We start from the raw sequence: 27102 nt of genomic DNA on the forward strand, positions 1-27102 counted from the left end.
AGTTGTACACATATTTGTATTTCAAGTTTTTTACTCACTTTTTGCAAATGCGAGGATGACCTCAGTAATAGCTGGGTCAATCATAAGACTATGACACATTCTCGAAATACAGTTTGTCAAAATATTTTGAAAAAATACTTATAGTTGCTCAATTTTACTGTTTTTTTCTTTTCTTCACACAACACCTTACCACTTTCAGATAAAAGACACATACTCAACAAATACAAATTTGGTTTCACTCAAAATTTGGGTATGAATGTTTTTGAGCTATACTGTTTGTGTGTGTGTGTGTGTGTGTACATATATATATATATACATACACACATATATATATATATACACATATATATATATATATATATATATATATATATATATATATATATATATATATATACATACACACATATATATATATATATGCGTATATATAATATATATATGTATGTATATGTGTATATATAATATATATATATATACATTTACCTATATATACACATATACATATATATACACATATACATTATTCATATATATGTATATATATATAATATATATACACATAAACATTATATATATATACACATACATATATACATACACACACACATACATACATACATATATATACACATATATATATATATATATATATATATATATATATATATATATATACATACCCATATACATTATATATACACACATACATATATATATATACACACACACACATACATATATATACATATATATATATATGTATGTGTGTATATATATACACATATACATATATATATATATATTTATATACACATATACATTATAATATATATACACAAATACATATATACACACATACACATATATATATATATTATATATATGTATGTACTGTATGTATGTATGTGCATGTATGTATGTATGTATGTATGTATATATATATATATATATACATATATATATATATATATATATACAATATATATATATATATACAATATATATATATATATATATACAATATATATATACATACATATATATACATATATATATATTTAAAAGGGTAATTCCTAAAATATATATTGTACTACATTGATGTAAAACAATATCTTAAATTATTTTGGCATTAGACTGTTATTAAGTGAAAGGAAATGATGCTGGTGTGTTGCATTCATGGGCCCTCGTCTCCTTTTTGGCATATTGTTTATGTTGATTTCCTTCTTTTGTCATATGTTTTATCATATCTAAACCTTAGTGGGCCCCTGTAAAAGATGTTCCCGAGTCAAGCAAAGAAAGAATGAAAGTGAAAGTCCGGCGGTGGAACGTCAAAACCACAGACCGCGTTCAGTTAGTCAGTCATAGTGCAAACTCTTGAAGTTGAAGCGCCTTCGGTCCGTGAAGCCTGTCATCTGCAGATGGTTTGAGATGTACAGTATATTGATTTATTACATATGCATTTGGAAACAAAAACAAATAAATGCTTTGAAAAATATATATTTGAGTCTATCTGAATGGCAAGAACATGTGATGCAAAACTCACCTGACTTGAGTCTCTTGTGAAGTATCTTTTCTCGATCACCTGTTGGGAGATGACATCACTTACATTATGAACATTTTAAGACCGCGGCAATCGTCACAGTTGAAAACGCTCATTTGGGGTACAATGAAACAATAAGAAAAGTGTCATTATCTTCAAAATTGAGGTGTCTATTTTTGGCCCGCGACTCACTTTTCTTTTTTCAGTTTGGACGCCCCTGATCATATAAAAGGCACTGATCGGCAGGGCTGTGTTTTAAAAAGTGGAAGATTCGACTCGGAGGAGTCTGATTAGACTACTGTTGCAAGAATAAGAATGCCTTAGAATCGGTCTTTGTTCTGCTAAGAAGAGATACACACATGATGAGCTCACCCTGTTTTCTTAATATATGCACTCTCACACACATATTATTATTAAGATTAAGATTAAAGATTAAAGTACCAATGATTGTCACACACACACTAGATGTGGTGAAATTTGTCCTCTGCATTTGTCCCATCCCCTTGGGGAGCAGTGGGCAGCAGCGGCGCCGCGCCCGGGAATCATTTTGGTGATTTAACCCCCAACTCCAACCCTTTGTTGCTGAGTGCCAAGCAATGGTGTCATAAAGTACCAGACTAGAGGGTGAAGAAGGAAGTGTGCACACACACACACACACACACACACACACACACACACACACACACACACACACACACACACACACACACACACACACACACACACACACACACACACACACACACACACACACACACACACACACACACACACGCCAAGTTAACTTTCAGTTTCGATCCCCTGCATCATTGAAATAAAAGCATACAAAACATGTGAGGAGGGCGTTTAGAGATTGTTTCGGCTTGGTTTTCTCCCCAGCGCTGGTGTTGCTATTGTTTGTACTTACTTCTTTTTTATAGAATAAATTGTTGGACTTCAATTATAGTCTCCTCATCCTTTTAGACGGACTTGAAATATCTGAATCTGGGTGGACTCATCGCTATCAACCTCGAATCGAATTGAGTCCGATCGTCTGATATTATTTGTCAGGTTTAAACATCGACGACATCTATTAAAACAGACAAGAAGCAAGAAAATAAACAGAGACAGGATTCAATTTGGCTCAATCGAGGAGAAACGTGTCGACCTGTAACCTCTTACAGTGTCACCCGCGCTCTGGCGAAAGATTGTACGCCACCTCTTTTTATTTGGACTTTCCCTGTTTACATAACAACAGCTGTTTCTAAAGGAATGGGGGGTATGTCAACAGCCATTGTTTTCGGTCACATTAACACAAAACAAAAAGATGCCTCGGGCTTGGACTGGTCCTGGATCGAGCTTGGGCAGGTCTTGGATGACAATAGATAACCCCTCCCGCGTCCTCCCATCGTACACAATGGAATTTTACAAGCCTTTGGCTTGTTACAACAAAGACAACTTTTGTCTGTTCACTGGGAACTCAGAGAACGGAAAGTTTCTTGATAATTTACATCCAATTTTTCTGACATTATTATTCCGTTTGTGGGAGGAAGGCGAGTTAGTACCTGCTGGGGGAATAAACTGATTGCGTTCATAATGTCTTCTTTAAATATTAGAACAATATTCTTGTGTGCAGACAAATTGTTTTATGAGCGTAAAAGATGAATCTTAGTTCCTTCAGCGTTCCTCAGAACGGTCGCTTCCTGGTGCGACTGTCGCCACGTCTCTACAATCAGCTGGCAGTGTTTTGGCCTCTCAAATCTCTTTTGTCTGCACAAAATAATATTTTTACTAATAGCGTTGGGGAGATGTTTCTCCATTGATTGAGGCTCGTCGGGATGTGGTGCTGTCCGTGCCATGACGAAATCCTACCGTCGACCCCGGTAAAACTTGCGGGTGCACCGGCTCGCCCCGGAGGTGTAGGTCTCCTCAGGAAAAAGGTAATCCCGCAGATTCACATATGGAAGATTTTCTCTTTTTAGTCAAGTTTGATGTCCTTTTGCCGCAGCGTGCCAGAACTGAAGTCCTCGCAAACAGTGGCTTAGCTTTTTTATGAAAGACTATAATCCTTTCATAATAAGTACCCTTACTTAATTAACTTTGAAAGATTTACATATATAAGTGTGTGGAGGGGGGCGTGGCCTGCGGGTCTGCCATGGAACAGGGTGTGCCAGGACCGGCCTCGAAGACAGCGACAGGTGCGTAGATGGCCCAGGTGGACCTTGTTATCTAATCACCTGTCGCCTTTATTAGCAGCAGCCGGTAGGAGACACGTTGTTGGAGCTGAAGTGAGAGCGAGCGAGAAAGAGACACAAAAAGACAGTTGCTGGAAAGCAACCTGCTGCACAAACTTATAAAAAAATAAAACAGTATTTTAACCTTGATCCTGGCTCTCATGGCGGTGTTTGGTGGTCTGCGGAACCCACTGGAGGGTAACCTCCACAATTTGGCGCCCAATGTGGGACCTGAACACACGACCCTGACATTAAGAGTCTCATGCTCTACCGACTGAGCGAACCAGGCCCCACATTGGGCGCCAAATTGTAGAGGTTACCCTCCAGTGGGTTCCGCAGACCACCAAACACCGCCATGAGAGCCCGGATCAATACTGTTTTATTTTCTTATAAGTTCGTGCAGCAGGTTGCTTTCCAGCAACTGTCTTTTCGTGTCTCTTTCTCACTCGCTGTCACTCCAGCTCCAACAACGTGTCTCCTCCCGGCTGCTGCTAATAAAGGCGACAGGTGATTAGATAACAAGGCCCACCTGGGCCATCTACGCACCTGTCGCTCTCTTCGAGGCCGGTCCTGGCACACCCCGTTCCGCGGCAGGCCCGCAGGCCACGCCCCCCTCCACAAAGCGCGAAAGCACATCCAAAGGACGTTACTGACATCGAGTACCCAGTCAGTCACAGCTACAGGGGTTTTTAACCAATTTGACCTCAGGGCCCAACTTTTCCACAACAGAGGGGCCCGGGGCACACTGAAATATCAACACTGAATTCATAATCTTACTCCTGATTTTAATCGTATTCAATAAGTATATTGAACCTACTTACAGTTTACAACCAGTCAAATTATATTAAACCATGTGTTGATCAGGTTTAGGTCAGGCTAATAAGAAAAATAAGTACTAACCAAATGTACTGCATGATAAAGTAAATAACTGACGAAAAATAAATGCACATACAATTATGTTTTGCTAAAATTAACGAGTTAATTTGTATGTTTCTCAGAAAAACTGTCAGAATATACTCTAAGTGCAAATGAAAATAAAGCTTCACCACTTTAGTCATAATTTTTGTGCTAAATAAAATAATCTATGACTTAAGCTTCAAACTTATTCTGTTTGAGATTGTCATTACTGCCACAAGTGGTAAAAAAGTGCATTGCAACTAAGTACCGCTACGACCCATACTGAACACAGCGGGACCCTCGAGGGGACGCTCGCGGTCCAACAATGGCAGAAACACTGCTAAAAAGCACTGCACTGCTACATAACATCTGTTTATTTCTCTTAAACATCGTAGACAATGGGTTAAAATCGAACAAATCAGATTTGACTATGAAAATCCTTAGTTGAAGACAGCCGTACTGATTGGGTGACTTCCTACTTGAAAAATGACTTGTGTTGAATTCCAATAATGTAAATAAACACAATGTGACGCATATGATAAATAGTGAAAACACTATTTCTTCCAATAAAAGTTTTTGTTTCAAACATTGCGTATGTTCAAAATGCCATAGCATGTATTATATTTCGTTAAAAGAGGTTGAAGAAAAACATACAAATAATCTACTCCAATAAAAACACTCGGATTCTTACCTTGTCAAAGAATCTGCTGAGTTTCACAGCATTGGACGTTCCTGCAGCCAAATATCTGAGATTGGTGCAATCCTAGAAACACAAAAATATGCAAAAAATCATGCATCTTGATTTTTGTCCAGCAAATACGGATAAAATGATTGAATCTCTTAGAGAGTAAATTTTGCCAGAATACCATTTTAGTTTTTTTACAATTACTACGAGTCATCAATGGTTGAACGTGGCAACCAATTGTATAGACATACAAACAAAACCTTATGACCGGGAGAAAATGACAAGTATTAGCATTTTTACAAAGTGTAAACAAAAGAAACAGGAGTAAAATAAAAAAAAATATAGTTATCAAATTGACTAAAAACTGCATTTAAACTCAAACAACAGATGGCAAAAAACAAAATATGCACTGGGTGTTTTAAGAGCATAGGAAGGGTTTACAAGTGTGTGTGTGACAGTTGTATAGATACAATATTTATACAAATAATAAAATAAATAGCATCCAAACTCCACGGTAATTCACCTACCAGGTATGGAATGTGTAATTTTGCACCGGTATTAAATCTGTCTTTAGCACGGTCCTTCCTGTACAATGACGGCTTTAGTAATGACAACGTCGACCTACTAGATTGATCTCCTCTGCGTTAAAGTCTTCGGATAAAAAGGCCGTCCGGGTGAGAACTTCGCCGCGTTTGTTCTCAGGGATCTGGTCAAACTTGGTGCCAATCACCAGCAAGGGAACTTGATTCTCAGCAAATTGTTCCCGGTCATAATCACTGCAAGGTAGAACAATATCAGTTTTACAACTATTTAAAAAAAAACCACTTCATTTTAAAAATGCTTACCCATTAGAGACAATGACTCCTGTTGGAGAAGAATCCTTGCTCAAAGCTTCGAGTGACCAGCGATAGAGGTTCTGAGAGGACTTCTTGTTTGTCAGATCGTGTACCAAAATAATTCCTGAAATAACAAGTGAAAAAACATATTGAAGTGCAATATTTAATGATAACTCATAGAAGTTACGCTACCATTGACGGAATTGTAAAAAACAGCTCTGGTGCTTTTGATACTGCTGGCACTGCCAACAGAGCCCCCAATATCCCATAGTTCAATGTAGTAGGTCTTTTCATCCGGGGTTCCCTCTTTGTAGTCTTGTACCTGTTATGGGAAAACATACAAGCAATCACATTCAGGTTTTATGACAGGACTAAATCATTAAATAGGACTTTAAAATAATAAAAGAACACCATGGACAGGCTTACCCGCACATCTACCGAGCAGCCAACAGTCCATGATGGATTTCCTAAAACCTGGTTCTGGCACAAAAGGTGCACTAAGGAGGACTTTCCTACACCTGTAATGCAGAGGATGTGAGGTACAGTTGAGTGGGACTTGGACGTTTCACTCTTTGATTACCAGGCAATGTTTGTTTGAATGCTGTTTTGTTTTGCAAGCAATAGTTTATACAATGCGTGAATAAAGTAAACAATTGTAACCTGGGGATAGATTGGCAACACTAAATGGTCCACTAGTGTGTGAATGTTGTCTGTCTATCTGTGTTGGCCCTGTGATGAGGTGGCGACTTGTCCAGGGTGTACCCCGCCTTCCGCCCGATTGCAGCTGAGATAGGCTCCAGCACCCCACCGCGACCCCAAAAGGGATAAGCGGTAGAAAATGGATGGATGGATGGGTTTGTTTGAATGCTGTTTTGTTTTGCAAGCAATAGTTTATGCCAGTGTTTTTCAACCTTTTGTGAGCCAAGGCACATTTTTTGAGTTGAAAAAATGCGGAGGCACACCATCAGCAGAAATCATTAAAAAAACGAAACTCAGTTGACAGTAAAAAGTCGTTGTCGCAATTGTTGGATACGACTTTAAACCATAATCAAGCATGCATCAATATAGCTCTTGTCTCAAAGTAGGTGTACTGTCACCACCTGTCACATCACACCCTGACTTATTTGGAGTTTTTTGCTGTTTTCCTGTGTGTAGTGTTTTGTATTTTGGTGGCTTTTTTCTTTTTTTTTGGTATTTTCCTGTAGCAGTTTCATGTCTTCCTTTGAGCGATATTTCCCGCATGTACTTTGTTTTAGCAATCAAGAATATTTCAGTTGTTTTTATCCTTCTTTGTGGGGACATTGTTGATTGTCATGTCATGTTCGGATGTACATTGTGGACGCCGTCTATGCTCCACAGTAAGTCTTTGCTGTCGTCCAGCATTCTGTTTTTGTTTACTTTTTAGCCAGTTCAGTTTCAGTTTCGTTCTGCATAGCCTTCCCTAAGCTTCAATGCCTTTTCTTAGGGGCACTCACCTTTTGTTTATTTTTGGTTTAAGCATTAGATACCTTTTTACCTGGACCCTGCCTCCCACTGTTTCCGCCATCTACAAAGCATTTAGCTACCGGCTGCCACCTACTGATATGGAAGAGCATTACACGGTTACTCTGCCGAGCTCTAGACAGCACCGGCACTCAACAACAACACATCATTTGCAGACTATAATTACGTGTTTGCAAAAAATATTTTTAACCCAAATAGGTGAAATTAGATAATCTCCCATGGCACACTAGTGTGCCGCGGCACAGTGGTTGAAAAACACTGGTTTATTCAATGCGTGAATAAAGTAAGCAATTGTAACCTGGGGATAGGTTGATTGGCAACACTAAATGGTCCCTAGTGTGTGAATGTGAGTGTGAATGTTGTCTATCTGTGTTGGCCCTGCAATGAAGTGGCGACTTGTCCAGGGTGTACCCCGCCTTCCGCCCGAATGCAGCTGAGATAGGCTCCAGCACCCCCCTGCGGCCCAGAAAGGGACAAGCGGTAGAAAAGGATGGATGGATGGGTTTTTAACTATTTGTAGTAAATAAATAAACTATCCTGCAGTAATCCATGCACATGTAACATAAACATTGCATTCAAAAGTCAATGTGACATGCTGTACTTTGGAGTAAAGTTATAAATCGCCTTTACATGATACATAGAGGTACTAAGCGAGAACTAACTTACCGGAATCTCCTAAAACTAACACTTTCACTCGATCAAGTGAAGCCATGATGTGACAGGAGCGTCCCGGAAGAAAACATTACAAGCCCCGCCCACGTTCAATGTAAGTAAATACTATAGGCCACTACGAGGTAGTGTCTCCATTTTTCATTGGTTAAACGTGCTCCTCTCAGCCAATAGGAATTTGGAGAAAAACTATTATCTTCCGGTTCCTTGCAATTTTATTTCCGGGTTAGCTTCTCAAACTAAGCCAGGGAGCATGTTAGCAAGCGACAAACTTAAACTAACATGTTTCTAGACTTTAGTTTGTTTAACATTGTGTTTTCTCGGAGAGGAAGGAGGGCACAGGTTGCCTACAGTTTTTTTTATTTGACTTTAATATAAAATAAGGTAAGTTTATACCGTTCTTTTAGGCTACAGCTATTTTATTGTGGCTGTAGTTTATTGTAATAGCGACTTTAATCATAGGCTCCAGCACCCCCCGCGACCTTAAAAAAAGGGACAAGCGGTAGAAAAATGGATGGATGGAATAGACTACTGCAATAATAGAATCAACTAAAGCTGCACTATTAACAGTTTTCCAAAAGGGACAAGCGGTAGAAAATGGATGGATGTCACTTTAACTACTAGCTAATTTGTGTCAACATTCTTTAGATCCAACTAGTGTTACTTTATGGTTATGGTGTTATTTCGAACAATTACAATCACATATTTCCAGTTTCTCATAATAGCATGTCTGAAAAGGAGTAGGAAGAAGCCCAGCTTACTTAATTCTACCCCTTTTCAGTTCATAACAATTCCTAACACAATTGTTTTTGTACTCAATCTGTAACACAACAGTGATTAAATAAATACATTATTAGGTACTGTAAATAAATGAGTAAGTACATAAATATTGATATAGTAATATAATAGTTAACTCGATTATGATTCACACAATGAGATAAGTAAGATTATCTCATGTTTCTTTAAAAAAAAATCTCATTTACTTTTCTGCTAAGGTAAGCAAACATTGTTGTGGTTTAATTTAATTCAAAGTGTATGGTGTTGCACACTTGCACAATTCAACAATGTCCGTAAAGAAGTAGAGTTTATTTATTAATCGAGTCTCAGCAATTTTTGATGTATTTTCTGTATTTAACGTGAACTGGGTTACCATTTTCACATTGGAAAAGAAGAACATTATGAATAAAGTGTAGTAATAAAGGTGGAATATAGCTTATTGAATAAAATGATAAATACATATCATCGAAACGTTGTATGATAATGAACAAGTGATATTAGATCAACAAAAAAACATAAGTAATGCTATATTCGTAGAAGTAAAAACAAAACACCTATAAATGTATTATAACTAGGCTTGCATAGGGGTGGAAAGATTCCGGTAAATTTCCGGAAACTTTCCGGAAATTTACCACAGGAAGTTAAGCTCGGGAAGTTTGGAAATATTGACCATTTTTTGATTATTCAAAGTTGGACACCGTCCATGGGAATTAAAGGGAATTAATGGGGAATTACAATAATGATATATTATTTGGCACTTGTCTTTATGCTGCTGCATCTTTGTGGCATTTTTGACGCAGCTCTTTGCACGGTATTTGCAAATGTTCACAGCCTTTCCGCCTACATTGGTTGGGGTGAAATGTCTCCACACATCAGATGGTGTACGTGGCATTATTCTGTTTGTATTTATTTATTCTTGTAATACACTAATGCAATGCCACACACAGATATAAATAGTCAGCTAAACAATTGAAGTAGTCTTTAAAAATATTTGACTGATGGACAAACGCATAGAAATAGGCTAGATGAATAAAGGAACACTCAATCAGCATGCTAAATCAAACTATAATCTACATTCTTGTATGACAACAGAATGGCTAGCAGAACAGAAGGCAGAGGAAACTACACGCTTTCATTTAGTATTTTCTAGTTGAACTTTACAGATCACAAAAAAGGTCAATTCGGATCGCTAACATTGTTAGCATTAATGAATGGAATTTAACATAGAGACAATTAGCATCACGGCTAAGGGAGAAATATTTTCGGTTCATTATGAGACTGTGGTGGTACATAAACCTAGCTTGCTAGAGATATTGGCCCCAAAATCATTTAACAAGTACAGGAACAGCCAGCTAGCTTGAGTGGAAGTCTGCTGGAGTAGTCTACAGTCATACAGTAACAAGCAATTACACCTCTAGTTAAAGTTAAATACCATAGATCAAATATATTTACCCCAGTAATATCATAAAAACTTACCTGACTGGATGAAATCCTTGGGCTGAAATACTAGTGTGGCCTCAATAGCCCTGCTGTAGTGTGTAGCATGCTGGGAATTATCTGTGCATTTGATGGAAGAATGCACTGCACATGTGATGGAGGAACGCACAGTGCAGGGTTGAAATTGAAGTGTGAAGTGAAGTGAATTACATTTATATAGCGCTTTTTCTCAAGCGACTCAAAGCGCTTTACATAGTGAAACCCAATATCTAAGTTACATTCAAACCAGGTGGCACTGGGAGCAGGTGGGTAAAGTGTCTTGCCCAAGGACACAACGGCAGTGACTAGGATGGCGGAAGCGGGGATCGAACCTGCAACCCTCAAGTTGCTGGCACGGCCGCTCTACCAACCGAGCTATACCGCCTGATTTAATGCAAATTCTACTGAATTTGCATTAAATCAGGATGTTTTAGCTAATAATCATGCTGCAAGATCTAGCATGTTGCATTCAATGTGTATTCCCATTAATTCCCATGGAAAGTTTCCAACTTTGAATATTCCCGGAATTTTGCAACCCGAATTATAACTCTAGGGATCGTCATTGTGAACAATGGAGTTATGCTGGAAATTATGTACAGTTGGTCAGTCAATACTTTTTACTTGGATACAAATTGTGCTAATATGTCTCACCAAATTCTGTTCCCCTTCTGTAAATCTGTGCATGCTTTCTCATAAGTATACCTTGATAAAAAAATAAAAAAGACCACATAGTTAATACCTAATTATTTGAACCTCCTCCCCCCCCACAGCACAAGATGATCGAACCAGAACTTTTAACTGAGGTACCTGCTGCGCTAAAGCGACTAGCCAAGATGGTGGTGCGGGGTTTCTACGGGGTGGAGCATGCCTTGGCCCTGGACGTGCTCATTCGCAACCCCTGTGTGCGCGAGGAGGACATGCAGGAGCTCCTGAAGTTCGACCGTAAACAGCTGCGCTCCGTCCTCAACACTCTGAAAGCCGACAAGTTTGTCAAGTGTCGTATGAGAGTGGAGACGGCCCCCGATGGCAAGACGACGCGACACAACTACTATTTCATCAACTACAGGCGAGTCATAACCATGGCGGGGTTCTTTATGATATCTGACTGATGTTTAATACCTGCATGATTCCCTATGTACACATATTTTAAGTTGTATTGCTATATTGCATATGGTTGATACACGTGTACACATTTGTGACGATTAAATGTTACTACTGTATTTTCCGGACTGTAAGGTGCACTTAAAATCCTTTTTTTCCCCCTCAAAACTCGACAGTGCGCCTTATACTACCGCGCACACTGTTTACCATCTATTGCATTGGTAATCTCTTCCGTTATTCGATGTTGAAATGTTAGCTCTGTATCCATATTGGTCCTCTGCGAGTGTTTCACTTTTATTTATTTATGAGTTTTTCCAATCTGTTTAGTCATTTGTTTAACAATTTTAGAGAATTGTGGAAGTGTGGAACCTGGCCTATAAAGTGGTGTTTGTCTCCAGTCTTAGAAATCAGTACAACTTTTGCTATGTTAGTCTTGTTTGGGAATTTGCCTGTTTGAAAGGAAAAGTTACTGATACACGTTAAAGGTTTTGAAATCTCTTCAGTAGCCTTTTTTATGGTTTCCATATAAATTCAGTTAAGCTCTTTGATTTTCATTAATTTTGATGACTTCTTCTTCTGTCATGTCCTTATGGAACATCGGGTTGGGATTTCTGTCTATGATGTCATTCAAGTCCTCAACTGACCCAGGATTTGGAATAATTTCCTCTAGATTTGGGCCAATGTTTACAAAGTAGTTATTAAAGCGTTCAACTACTTCTTCCATAGTCATTGTTTATGTTTCGAGGTGGCGTCAGGTGATTATGGACGCTTTTGACTTCCCTCCCTCCTCAACGACACCTGGAGTCGAACTTTTGCTTGCATGCAGAACGGCCCCAGGCCTACGGACACTATATCAACACACCCAAGACAATGGGCATATACACACACACCCCCTCCCCCACCCCACGCCTTCACCACCGCTTGATTCCCCTTCGGGGTGATGAACGGCTGGCAGCGCTTCATAGCAGCAGTCGACCTCCAGGGCCCCAACTCCCCCCCTCTGTTGCGAGTTGTCGTGATTATATGTAACATTTTTATGTGTGCATGGCATGGAGGTTTTTTCCCACTCCAGACTGGGCCCCCTTAGGAGCCCAGTCTAGATTGTATTTTTTTACTCATCTTCTTCCCCGGCGTTTTACCTTTTTCTCACCTTTTACGGGGTGCCTCGTGGCGACCCATCAGCGTTCCTGTTCTGTAACCCTGTACACTGTTTGTTTGTCTAATCTTGAACGGGTTTGTGCTGAAAACATAGTTTTGTTGTACTTGTTGCAATGACAATAAAGACCTATCCTATCTTATCCTATCCTATCCTAGGTGGCGTAGGTATCAGAAATATAATATCAACGGTAGAGGATGAATGCTAACCCATCTTCACTCTGACCTGATAGGGTGCTGGTTAACGTGGTCAAGTACAAACTGGATCACATGCGGCGGCGTATAGAAACCGATGAACGTGACTCGACCAACCGCGCCTCATTCCGATGTCCCTGCTGCTTCTCCACCTTCACCGATCTAGAAGCCAATCAGCTGTTTGATCCCATGACAGGTAAACTATCACTGTCACCTAAGACCCATTCAGTTTTGCCGAATAATATACAGTACAGGCCAAAAGTTTGGACACACCTTCTCATTCAATGTGTTTTCTTTCTTTTCATGACTGTTTACATTGTAGATTGTCACTGAAGGCATCACAACTATGAATGAACACATGTGGAGTTATGTACTTAACAAAAAAAGGTGAAATAACTGAAAACATGTTTTATATTCTAGTTTCTTCAAAATAGCCACCCTTTGCTCCGATGACTGTTTTGCACACTCTTGGTATTCTCTCGATGAGCTTCAAGAGAAATGGTTTTCACTTCACAGGTGTCATAGTTTTGATGCCTTCAGTGACAATCTACAATGTAAATAGTCTTGAAAATAAAGAACACGCATTGAAAAGAGAAGGTGTGTCCAAACTTTTGGCCTGTACTGTATATATTTTTTATTTATCATGTTGGATACTCCTTTTGCGTTGTGTAACTTCAACGACGACTACAAGAAAGGGCTGTTTAAATGTACCGGTATATTTCATTTTCCACTCCACGGAGTGCCATTCTTCTTACAGTAAGTATCTTTTAGTGTTGTCCCGATACCAATGTTTCGTTACCGGTACCAAAATGTATTTCTATACTTTTCGATAGTTTTCAAAAATAAAGGGACCACAAAAAAATGTCATTATTGGCTTTATTTTTAACAGAAAATGTTACGATACATTATACATGTGTATTATTGCAACCAAGGAATAGTTTTGTCATTAAATAAGATGTTGAACATGCTAGACAACTTGTCTTTTAGTAGTAAGTAGTAAGAGCCCAGATCAGGGTTACAAGTTTTATTTTCAGCGTTCAGCGGGTTGCTTTCCAGCAATTGTCTTTTTTGTCCGTGTCCGTCACACTCTCGCTCTCACTCCAGCTCCAACTACCTGCTAATAAAGGGCGACAGGTGATTAGATGACAAGGTCCACCTGGGCCATCCACGCACCTGTCGCTGTCTTAGAGGCCGGTCCTGGCACCCCCCCCGTTCCCCTGCAGGCCCTCAGGCCACGCCCCCCTCCACAGTATTTTGTATATTTTATATTGCCAACCATCTTCTGCCTTTGAAAAGCCATCAATGCAATCACAATGTTGCTTTAAATGTAGGTGCATTTTTGTTTGCAACGTCCAATGTGAGGAAATGGAAGCCAATACAGGAAAACCTGCATTCTTTCTTTTGGCCAGCAGAGGGTGCCTGCTGATCATGACTTTTAAATAAGGCCTTTCCCCCCCTTTTTTTCTTTTATGCAATATCGCAGCAATGTTTTAGTTTTTAGGGTATGAAGAGGTTCTTACTGTTAGGATTGTAAGATTTCTCATACGATTTAAAAATTTTTAGTTTCCAAAATGAGAAAAAGAAGCATATCCTAGCAATAAAGTAATGTTTTCATTGTTCCTAGACAGCATTTTTTATATTGCGATATCTATATTGCGATAGATATTGAAACCTCCTGCGATAACAAAATGTACCACAATACATTATTTTGTCATATAAATGACAGTATAATCATTTCAAAATGGATTAAAAAGTCTCCTAATTTAGCTGTTAATGTATGCGGTAACATATTGCATCTTTTCCGAATGTATTATTTTATCAAAACTATTATTCATCTACTTGCTAATTTACTGTTAATGTCCGGTTACTTTCTATTGTAACGCCATTAAAGATTAGATTTGATTATAATTATAAAAACAAAACACAGGATGTCGGTATAACAATAGATATTGTAATTACTTTCTTATTCCCTTGGATTTACATACAAAATTTTCAATATATTGTGAAAAATAACTAAACATAAACAAAAACTACTATTAGCTCTGATTTGAAGTCCTGGTGTGCTCTGTGACGTATTTCCCTGAGTTTGTAAACAATAACCAAACTACTTTATTTTACTAATAGAACATATCAATTTAATCACCGCAGTATTAACCATATACTGGAATTATACTTGATATCGTTACTGTGGATATTTGTATCAATCCGCCCACCCCGGTTTACATTCAAGAGCTTAGCGTTTAGCATGGTGTCGTCTAGCATGTTTAGCTATTCCTCGTCTTGCTTGTAAAAAACTAACTTTATTTGCTGCCATGGAGGCCAGGATTACTTAGCCGCTATGTAGGGGTGTCAAAAAAAATCTAATTTAAAAATAAATCACGATTACTATTTGTAACGATTCTTAATCGATAAAAAAATTAAAATAAAACCATATTAAAAATTTTTATTTTTATTTTTTTCTTTGTCCTGTCTAGCCCCTCAGGCAAATCATTTTGTTGATGTAAATTTTTATTTTTTATGCTGCCTTTATGCTTTTATGAAATGCACGGCGACCTTGACTGTCTTAAAATGTGCCGTACAAAATAAATGTATTATTATTATTATTATTATTATGGAGATGCCCATATCTGCTGCACAGATTGACTTTAGGAAAGAGAAGTGTTGGATATTTCGGTTGACTCAGTTCACTGGAGCACAAACATGTCATTAAACACATAAACAACCATTAATTAGAAAATCACTTGCAGCGTGCAGACATAATCTCCCAATAGTAAAGAATCATTTAACTACAAAACCCAAAACCAGTGAAGTTGTGTAAATGGTAAATTACAACAGAATACGATGATTTGCAAACACTTTTCAACTTATATTCAATTGAATACACTGCAAAGACAAGATACTTAACGTTTAAACTGGAAAAATTTATTATCTTTTGCAGATATTAAGTAATTTGGAATTTGATGCCTGCAACGTGGTTCAAAAAAGCTGGCACAAGTGGCAAAAAAGACTGAGAAAGTTGAGGAATGCTCATCAAACACTTATTCGGAACACCCCACAGGTGAACAGGCTAATTGGGAACAGGTGGGTGCCATGATTGGGTATAAAAGCAGCTTCCATGAAATGCTCAGTCATTCACAAACAAGGACGGGGCGAGGGTCACCACTTTGTCAACAAATGCGTGAGCAAATTGTCCAACAGTTTAAGAACATTATTTCTCAACCAGCTATTGCAAGGAATTTAGGGATTTCACCATCTACGGTCCGTAATATCATCAAAATGTTCAGAGAATCTGGAGAAATCACTGCACGTAAGCAGCAAGGCTGAAAACCAACATTAAATGCCCGTGACCTTCGATCCCTCAGGCGGTACTGCATCAAAAAGCGACATCAGTGTGTAAAGGATATCGCCACTTCAGAAAAACCACTGTCAGTAACTACAGTTGGTTGCTACATCTGTAAGTGCAAGTTAAAACTCTGCTATGCAATGCCAAAGCCATTTATCAACAACACCCAGAGCTCATCTAAGATGGACTGATGCAAAGTGGAAAAGTGTTCTGTGGTCTGACGAGTCCACATTTCATATTGTTTTTGGAAACTGTGGACGTCGTGTCCTCCGGACCAAAGAGGAACAGAACCATCCGGATTGTTCCAGGCGCAAAGTTGAAAAGCCAGCATGTGTGATTGTATGGGGGTGTATTAGTGTCCAATCCAATCACTGGTTGTTGTTTTTTTGACAGTTGTTTTTTATTCAAATCATTCTGCTTTCCCAGGTACATTCCGTTGCACATTCTGTCAAACGGAGGTGGAGGAGGACGAGTCGGTGTGTCCCGATGCCAGGACCCTGGTGGCCCGCTTCAACGAGCAGATCGAGCCCATCTACGTGTTGCTGCGTGAGACCGAAGACGTGAACCTGTCCCACGACCTGCTGGAGCCTGAGCCTTCAGAGATCCCCGCCCTCAAGCAGAGGTCCGTTTCCTCCCACACGGGTCATGGAGTACAAACCCCAATAACGTGGATTTGTTTTCCAGCCGTGAACGGGCGGCGGCGGCGGCGGCCGGAGCTGCCGGCGGTCAGCACCGGGAGGCCTGGTCGAACAAAGGCTCGTACGCCGACCTTTACACTCAGAATGTTGTTATCAATATGGAGGAGCAGGACGACCAGCAGAAGCAAGCTGGCGAGGGCAAAGCACCCAAGGAGAGACCCGTCTGGTTGACTCAGAGCACGGTGCAGGGTGCTTTCAGCGACACTGACATGATGAAGAACCGTAAGTGGTTTTTTTTTTTCCTTGTTGTGGAATAAACATATAAGAGATTAACCGATTATCAGGATTTGGCATTTTGACGTACAGTACAGGCCAAAAGTTTGGACACACCTTCTCCTCATTCAATGCGTTTTCTTTATTTTCATGACTATTTACATTGTAGATTGTCCCTGAAGGCATCACAACTATGAAGGAACACATGTGGAGTTACACTACCGTTCAAAAGTTTGGGGTCACATTGAAATGTCCTTATTTTCAATGAAGATAACTTTAAACTAGTCTTAACTTTAAAGAAATACACTCTATACCAGGGGTCACCAACGCGGTGCCCGCGGGCACCAGGTAGCCCGTAAGGACCAGATGAGTAGCCCGCTGGCCTGTTCTAAAAATAGCTCAAATAGCAGCACTTACCAGTGAGCTGCCTCTATTTTTTAAATTTTATTTATTTACTAGCAAGCTGGTCTCGCTTTGCTCGACATTTTTAATTCTAAGAGAGACAAAACTCAAATAGAATTTGAAAATCCAAGAAAATATTTAAAGACTTGGTCTTCACTTGTTTAAATAAATTCATACATTTTTTTACTTTGCTTCTTATAACTTTCAGAAAGACAATTTTAGAGAAAAAATACAACCTTAAAAATGATTTTTAAACACATATACCTTTTTACCTTTTAAATTCCTTCCTCTTCTTTCCTGGCAATTTAAATCAATGTTCAAGTAAATGTTTTTTTTTATTGTAAAAAATAATAAATACATTTTAATTTAATTCTTCATTTTAGCTTCTGTTTTTTCGACGAAGAATATTTGTGAAATATTTCTTCAAACGTATTATGATTAAAATTCAAAAAAATTATTCTGGCAAATCTAGAAAATCTGTAGAATCAAATTTAAATCTTAATTCAAAGTCTTTTGAATTTCTTTTAAAATTTTTGTTCTGTAAAATCTAGAAGAAATAACGATTTGTCTTTGTTAGAAATATAGCTTGGTCCAATTTGTTATATATTCTAACAAAGTGTAGATTGGATTTTAACCTATTTAAAACATGTCATCAAAATTCTAAAATTAATCTTAATCAGGAAAAATTACTAATGATGTTCCAAAAATTTTTTTTTTTATTTTTTCAAAAAGATTCGAATTAGCTGGTTTTTCTCTTCTTTTTTTCGGTTGAATTTTTAATTTTAAAGAGTCGAAATTGAAGATAAACTATGTTTCAAAATTTAATTTTCATTTTTTTCGTGTTTTCTCCTCTTTTAAACCGTTCAATTAAGTGTCAATATCATTAATTATTAATAATATAGAGTTAAAGGTAAATTGAGCAAATTGGTTATTTCTGGCAATTTATTTAAGTGTGTATCAAACTGGTAGCCCTTCGCATTAATCACTACCCAAGAAGTAGCTCTTGGTTTCAAAAAGGTTGGTGACCCCTGCTCTATACATTGCTAATGTGGTAAATGACTACTCTAGCTGCAAATGTCTGGTTTTTGGTGCAATATCTACATAGGTGTATAGAGGCCCATTTCCAGCAACTATCACTCAAGTGTTCTAATGGTACAATGTGTTTGCTCATTGGCTCAGAAGGCTAATTGATGATTAGAAAACCCTTGTGCAATCATGTTCACACATCTGAAAACAGTTTAGCTCGTTACAGAAGCTACAAAACTGACCTTCCTTTGAGCAGATTGAGTTTCTGGAGCATCACATTTGTGGGGTCAATTAAACGCTCAAAATGGCCAGAAAAAAGAGAACTTTCATCTGAAACTCGACAGTCTATTCTTGTTCTTAGAAATGAAGGCTATTCCGCAAAATTGTTTGGGTGACCCCAAACTTTTGAACGGTAGTGTATGTACTTAACAAAAAAAGGTGAAATAACTGAAAACATGTTTTATATTCTAGTTTCTTCAAAATAGCCACCCTTTGCTCTAGAGATGTCCGATAATATCAGACTGCCGATATTATCGGCCGATAAATGCTTTAAAATGTAATATCGGAAATTATCAGTTTCAAAAAGTAAAATGTATGACTTTTTCAAACGGTACACGGACGTAGGGAGAAGTACACGGCAGTTGCGTCTCCCAGTCATACTTGCCAACCCTCCCGATTTTCCCGGGAGACTCCCGAATTTCAGTGCCCCTCCCGAAAATCTCCCGGGGCAACCATTCTCCCGAATTTCTCCCGATTTCCACTTAGACAACAATATTGGAGGCGTGCCTTAAAGGCACCGCCTTTGCGTGCCGGCCCAATCACATAACATCTACGGCTTTTCACACACACAAGTGAATGCGAGGCATACTTGGTCAACAGCCATACAGGTCACACTGAGGGTGGCCGTAGAAACAACTTTAACACTGTTACAAATATGCGCCACACTGTGAACCCACACCAAACAAGAATGACAAACACATATCGGGAGAACATCAGCACCGTAACGCAACATATAGAACAAATACCCAGAACCCCTTGCAGCACTAACTCTTCCATAAAAACCCCGCCCCCCCAACCCCGCCCACCTCAATCTCCTCATGCTCTCTCAGGGAGAGCATGTCCCAAATTCCAAGCTGCTGTTTTGAGGCATGTTTAAAAAAATAATGCACTTTGTGACTTCAATAATAAATATGGCAGTGCCATGTTGACATTTTTTTCCATAACTTGAGTTGATTTATTTTGGAAAACCTTGTTATATTGTTTAATGCATCCAGCCGGACATCACAACAAAATTAGGCATAATAATGTGTTCATTCCACGACTGTATATATCAGTATCGGTTGATATTGGAATCGCTAATTAAGAGTTGGACAATATCGGATATCGGCAAAAAAGCCATTATCGGACATCTCTACTTTGCTCTTATTACTGCTTTGCACACTCTTGGCATTCTCTCGATGAGCTTCAAGAGGTAGTCCCCTGAAATGCTTTTCACTTAACAGGTGTCAGAGTTTAGTCTACAATGTAAATAGTCATGAAAATAAAGAAAACGCATTGAAATGAGAAGGTGTGTCCAAACTTTTGGCCTGTACTGTACATTACAAATTTTTTTATATCGGCATTACCCTTTTTTTTTTTACAAGTACAACATTAGTATGTCAGCAGATACAATATACACAAATATGATACCAGTATTGAGTATTAAAAAAACAAAAAACTTTGTGAAATAGATAAATAAGCACTTCTCAAAAGTTACCTTTTTGCTGGAGCCCAATTATTTAAAAAAATTAATTTAAGAATAACAAAATACTCTCATTCTAAGTAATTCTCCCTAAAAATGTTTTGACATGTGACAGGTTAATTATTGTAGTTCTTGTGAGAATCCCCCTCCCCTCTTTCTCTACCTCCTGCAGTGCTAATTGCCTACGGTGCGTCTCTTCTGCCTGCCTGTCAACACTTTTTTGGCTGGGAAATCCAGTTTTTGTCCTTCTTCCCCGGCTCTTCCCGGTCCCGTTTTGTTTGTTTTCTCTACTACGGAGATCAAATCGCACCACAAGCCTCCTTGAAGCGAGGGCTCATTAAAGGAGCGCCGCGGATGTAAGGCTCTGTGATTAAATAACGCGACGGATGAGGATGACACATAGGAGACCTGTCGCAGCAGCTCACACATTCTCATACTTATTGTAACATCCGGGAAGTGTAATGACATCAGCCATCTTGAAAAATGTCTTGACTATAAGCTACGTGTAGGAGCTATTGCGTCGACCAGCTCTTCCTCCCAGGGAATCTAAGTTACTGGTCAATCCCAAGTTCTTTCGATTACATATACCGTATTTCCTTGAATTGCCGCATGGAATATAGTATTCGCCTGCCTAGAATTACAGCCGGGTCAAACTCGTTTCGCAAAATAATTAGCGCATGTTTGGCACTTCCACCGGGTCAAATATGAGTCATTAAATGACTTCCGCCTCCTGGTGGTAGAGGGCGCTAGTGATCCTTCTTGCGACTGCTATACTGCAGAAGACCGGTGCTGCAGAAGAAGACAACATGCAGCAAGAGTGAGCAGCCATTGTTTGCTTGCACTTTTACCATGGAGGATTACATATCTAAAATAAAACAGTTTTCTAAACTGGACTTTCAATCGAAGCAGGAGGTAATACTTAAAGGAAGATCTCCATCGAGACAGAGAGACTTTTAAAACTGAAGAAAGATAAGGAAGACTTTTATAGGAGCTGTGCATGGACTCATTTATACCTAAAGGTAAGACCATAATAACATTTTTTTAATTAAATGTGATTTTCATGATAAGGTAAGCACCGGAGTGAGAAGAGGTTTTAAAATAATTAGCGCATGCTTGCCAATCCCGCATGCTTTTGGTAAACGCAGGAGTGAGAAGAGGTTTTAAATTAATTAGCGCCCCCGGCGGCTATTCAAGGAAATACGGTATGCTGAGACCATCAAGACAGAATTGGAATATTTTCAAGTTTTACTAAAGCTTTAGGAGATCATCTTAACCAATACATTCATATCGGCTACTCTAGTTGATCTGACATTCAAACGGAAAAGCCATCTCCTTTGCACACAAAGAAAACCCCCATCTCTCCCCCTCGCAACACTGATAAGGAAAGAGTGGGTGTTGTATTTCACATTCCAAGGGTTACGACACTAAACAGACAATCTGAAGACAAAGTGAGACTGGTAGAATATACAAAGGAAAAGTACTAGCTACTCTAAACATGGCTATGTAAAAAGAAAGAACTCTTAAACATATACGCATCCTCCACAGAGCACATAATTGTTTTTATGTAATTGTTTGTAATATTTCAGGGTTCCTCACGAGGACACCATCAGGCATGCGAAATTTCCGAATGTCCGCTTCTATAATATTAGTTATTAGCACTTCTGATTAAATGGGAAAAGTTTTCTGAGTTCTTTGCGTGCATGTTATGCAATTTTACATAACATTTTCAATGATAATAATGTTAGTAAGTTATTTACTTTAAAAACGTGTGCTACATTACACGGGACATGTAAGTGTCAAAAAGACAAGACATGAGAATAAATCAAAAGGTAAAAAAATAGTGTAGAAATGGACCTAATTGCAGGAAATATAAATTATTTCGGGGCTGATAGAAATGTTCCTCTTTTTTTCCCTCAAAGGGTTCTCACATCCCTGAACCTTACAATGTATTCAATCTATAAACAGCTATGAATGGTATAAAATAAGGTAGACGACGAGTTATTGTGATCAGAGAAATTCCATATTTTTACCAATTTTCCCAGGAGATTTCCTATATTTTGAAATGCAAATGTTGACGCTCCTGTTAGACAGACGTAACTAGGGACCGATGTCCCTTTGGGACAGAGTACCCTATTGTATTTCTAGCGTTTTATTATTATACCGCCGCCTCTTTGAGCTGTAATTTGAGCCCCTTAACATGCTTCAAAACTCACCAAATTGGACACACACATCAGGACTGGCGAAAATTGCGATCTAATCAAAAAACCAAACCCCAAAACTCAAAATTGCGCTCTAGCGCCCCTAGGAAGAAAACACAGACAAAACTGCCTCTAATTCCCAGTAGGAATGTCGTAGAGACATGAAACAAAAACCTCCATGTAGGTTTCACTTAGACCTATATTTCATACACTGACAACCCCCAGCAAAATTCAACAGGAAGTTTGCAATTCCCCCTTCAAAACAGAAGTTGAGTAAAAACAGTCGCCTTTTTTCAAACATTATCTCCTCTGAGCGCGTTTGTCGTGTCGGCTTCAAATTAGCACAGGAGAGAGATAGAACCCTTCTGATTAAAAGTTGATGTAAGAGTTTTAATTATTGCTCCGGTTTGGATTTTATAAGACCCTCAAAGTCGGTCCCGTCCATCGCTGCTTTCAGCTTTAATTAAGTTTTATGTTTGTTTTTTGCTGCTTAAAACATGTCGTTACTGGTCCTAAAAAAAGTACAAAACACAAAACCAGTGAAGTTGGTACGTTGTGTAACTGGTAGATAAAAACAGAATACAATGATTTGCAAATCCTTTTCAACTTATATTCAATTGAATAGACTGCAAAGACAAGATACCGTAATTTCCGGACTATAAGCCGCTACTTTTTCCCCTCGTTCTGGTCCCTGCGGCTTATACAAGGGTGCGGCTTATTTACGGCCTGTTCTTCTCCGACACTGACGAAGAGGATTTCGGTGGTTTTGGTACGCAGGAGAAAGACGATGACACAATGATTAAAGGCCTACTGAAACCCACTACTACCGACCACGCAGTCTGATAGTTTATATATCAATGATGAAATCTTAACATTATAACACATGCCAATACGGCCGGGTTAACTTATAAAGTGACATTTTAAATTTGCCGCTAAACTTCCGGTTCGAAACGCCTCTGAGGATGACGTATGCGCGTGACGTAGCCCGGCGAACACGGGTATGCCTTCCACATTGAAGCCGATACGAAAAAGCTCTGTTTTCATTTCATAATTCCACAGTATTCTGGACATCTGTGTTCGTGAATCTGTTTCAATCATGTTCATTGCATTATGGAGAAGGATGCCGAGCAAGCAAAGAAGAAAGTTGTCGGTGCGAAATGGACGTATTTTTCGAACGTAGTCAGCCACAACAGTACACAGCCGGCGCTTCTTTGTTTACATTCCCGAAAGATGCAGTCAAGATGGAAGAACTCGGATAACAGAGACTCTAACCAGGAGGACTTTTGATTTGGATACACAGACGCCTGTAGAGAACTGGGACAACACAGACTCTTACCAGGATTACTTTGATTTGGATGACAAAGACGCAGACGTGCTACTGTGAGTATGCAGCTTTGGCTTTTTTTTGCGTATGTACGTAACTTTTTTAAAATATATAAGCTTTATGAACCTTGGGTTAGGTGAACGGTCTTTTGGGCTGAGAGATTGTGTGTGTTGATCATGTGTTTGAATTGTATTGGCGTGTTCTATGGAGCTAGGAGCTAGCAGAGGAGCTAGGAGCTAGCATAACACGTACCGTACCGTACGTGCGCGTCACGTACGTAACTTTTAAAAAATATATAAGTTTTATGAACCTTGGGTTAGGTGAACGGTCTTTTGGGCTGAGTGATTGTGTGTGTTGATCAGGTGTTTGAATTGTATTGGCGTGTTCTATGGAGCTAGGAGCTAGCAGAGGAGCTAGGAGCTAGCATAACAAACACGCAGGTGTTATTATGCAGGATTAATTTGTGGCATATTAAATATAAGCCTGGTTGTGTTGTGGCTAATAGAGTATATATATGTCTTGTGTTTATTTACTGTTGTAGTCATTCCCAGCTGAATATCAGGTACCGTGAGTATGCAGCCTTGGCTGCTAAACATTCGATAACTTGACCGTATGTGCGCGTCACGTGACGTACGTAACTTTTTAAAAATATATAAGCTTTATGAACCTTGGGTTAGGTAAACGGTCTTTTGGGCTGAGTGATTGTGTGTGTTGATCAGGTGTTTGAATTGTATTGGCGTGTTCTATGGAGCTAGGAGCTAGCAGAGGAGCTAGGAGCTAGCATAACAAACACGCAGGTGTTTTTATGCAGGATTAATTTGTGGCATATTAAATATAAGCCTGGTTGTGTTGTGGCTAATAGAGTATATATATGTCTTGTGTTTATTTACTGTTGTAGTCATTCCCAGCTGAATATCAGGTCACCCCCGCCTCTCACAGCATCTTCCCTATCTGAATAGCTTCAACTCCCCACTAGTCCTTCACTTGCACTTTACTCATCCACAAATCTTTCATCCTCGCTCAAATTAATGGGGAAATTGTCGCTTTCTCGGTCCGAATCTCTCTCACTTCATGCGGCCATCATTGTAAACAATAGGGAACTTTGCGTATATGTTCAACTGACTACGTCACGCTACTTCCGGTAGGGGCAAGCCTTTTTTTTATCAGATACCAAAAGTTGCAATCTTTATCGTCGTTGTTCTATACTAAATCCTTTCAGCAAAAATATGGCAATATCGCGAAATGATCAAGTATGACACATAGAATAGATCTGCTATCCCCGTTTAAATAAAAAAAATTCATTTCAGTAGGCCTTTAAAGACTGACTTTTCATATACCGGTAGGCTGGTTATTTTTATAACGTACAGGCGAGCACTTTGTATTACTTTGTACCGTTGTATTACTTGTACTCTGCACGAATGCTGTTCGCCATGTCAAAGATGTGAAAGTTTGATTAAATGATTGAAAGATTTATTGTCAATAAATGGGACGCTTTGCGTTCCCAAACAGTCATCTCTGTCCCGACAATCCCCTCCGTGGTAGCAGGAACCCCTATATACTACGCTAATTACACATCAAAACCCTGCGGCTTATAATCGGGTGCGGATTATATATGGAGCAATCTGTATTTTCCCCTAAATTTAGATGGTGCGGCTTATAGTCAGGTGCGGCTTATAGTCCGGAAATTACGGTATTAATGTTCACACTAAAAAACTTGATTTTTTTTTTGCAAATAATTAAAAACTTAGAATTTAAAAGCAGCAACACATTGCAGAAAAGTTGGCACAGATCACATCTTTACAACTGTGTTACATGGCCTTTCCTTTTAACAACACTCAGTAAACGTTTGGGAACTGAGGAGACACATTTTTTAAGCTTTTCAGGTGGAATTTTTTCCCCATAGAGTTTTAATTTGCACTTACAGATGTAGCGACCAACTGTAGTTACTGACAGTGGGTTTCTGAAGTGTTCCTGAGCCCATGTGGTGATATCCTTTACGCGCTGATGTCGCTTTTTGATGCAGTACTGCCTGAGGGATGGAAGGTCTGTAAAATCATTGCTTACGTGCAGTGATTTCACCAGATTCTCTGAACCTTTTGATGATATTACGGAGCGTAGATGGTGAAATCCCTAAATTCCTTGCAACAGCTGGTTGAGAAATGTTGTTCTTAATCTGTTGGACAATTTGCTCACGCATTTGTCGACAAAGTGGTGACCCTCGCCCCATCCTCGTTTGTGAATGACTGAGCATTTCATGGAAGCTGCTTTTATTCCCAATCATGGCACCCACCTGTTCCCAATTAGCCCGTTCACCTGTGGGATGTTCCAAATAAGTGTTTGACGAGCGTTCCTCAACTTTCTCAGTCTTTTTTGCCGCTTGTGCCAGCTTTTTTGAAACACGTTGCAGGCATCAAATTCCAAATTTGCTAATATTTGCAAAAAAAACAACAACGTTTTCCAGTTCCAACGTTAAGTATCTTGTTTTTGCAGTCTATTCAATTGAATATAAGTTGAAAAGGATTTGCAAATCATTGTATTCTGTTTTTATTTACCATTTACACAACGTGACAACTTCACTGCTTTTGGGTTTTGTATTCAAAGCGCTATAAATTGTACAAGGAGATTTCCCATATTTTGAAATGCAAATGTTGACACACGTAATTAAGGTTTATGTTTAAGTTTTTTGCTGCTTAAAACATGTCCTAAAAAAGTACAAAAAATCAACTTATAGCCGTTGTCCAGCTGTCCACTGATTAATACTATTCATGTTTAAATACCACACCACCAGGTGTGAATGAATGATGGGTTTTTAACATGTAAAGCGACTTTGGGTACTTAGAAAAGCGCTATATAAATCCCAGGTATTATTATTATTATTATTATTATCAAATACATTTTACTGCAAATTAATATCTGCTCTAAATATGAGTTATCGGTAGGGATGTCCGATAATGGCTTTTTACCGATACCGATATCAACCGATACCGATATCAACCGATGTATACAGTCGTGGAATTAACACATTATTATGCCTAATTTGGACAACCTGGTATGGTGAAGATAAGGTACTTTTTAAAAAAATGAATCAAATAAAATAAGATAAATAA

At 38.7% G+C, this 27102-nt stretch overlaps 2 protein-coding genes across 2 annotated transcripts in view; one reads left to right on the top strand and one right to left on the bottom strand.

Moving 5' to 3' along the window:
- Nucleotides 1-1072: 1072 nt before the first annotated feature.
- Nucleotides 1073-8436, bottom strand: LOC133663768 (rab-like protein 3). The gene is made up of 8 exons (XM_062068467.1): nt 8344-8436; nt 6601-6692; nt 6367-6496; nt 6184-6298; nt 5964-6114; nt 5345-5416; nt 1547-1585; nt 1073-1415 (listed from the first exon to the last, which is right to left on the bottom strand). Exons 1-8 carry the CDS (start codon nt 8387-8389, stop codon nt 1359-1361), a joined length of 702 nt encoding a protein of 233 aa, XP_061924451.1. The 5' UTR covers nt 8390-8436; the 3' UTR covers nt 1073-1358.
- Nucleotides 8437-8542: 106 nt separating this feature from the next.
- LOC133663767 (general transcription factor IIE subunit 1-like) overlaps nt 8543-27102 on the top strand; it is a 20245-nt gene continuing 1685 nt past the window's right edge. Inside the window, exons 1-5 of the mRNA XM_062068466.1 lie at nt 8543-8730; nt 11370-11665; nt 13089-13246; nt 16820-17015; nt 17078-17313. Of these exons, the coding sequence (XP_061924450.1) occupies nt 11376-11665; nt 13089-13246; nt 16820-17015; nt 17078-17313 (880 nt within the window). The 5' untranslated portion in view covers nt 8543-8730; nt 11370-11375. The remainder of the gene's footprint in view (nt 8731-11369; nt 11666-13088; nt 13247-16819; nt 17016-17077; nt 17314-27102) is intronic.

Source organism: Entelurus aequoreus, linkage group LG13, assembly GCF_033978785.1.
Source record: "Entelurus aequoreus isolate RoL-2023_Sb linkage group LG13, RoL_Eaeq_v1.1, whole genome shotgun sequence".
Classification (NCBI taxonomy): domain Eukaryota; kingdom Metazoa; phylum Chordata; class Actinopteri; order Syngnathiformes; family Syngnathidae; genus Entelurus; species Entelurus aequoreus.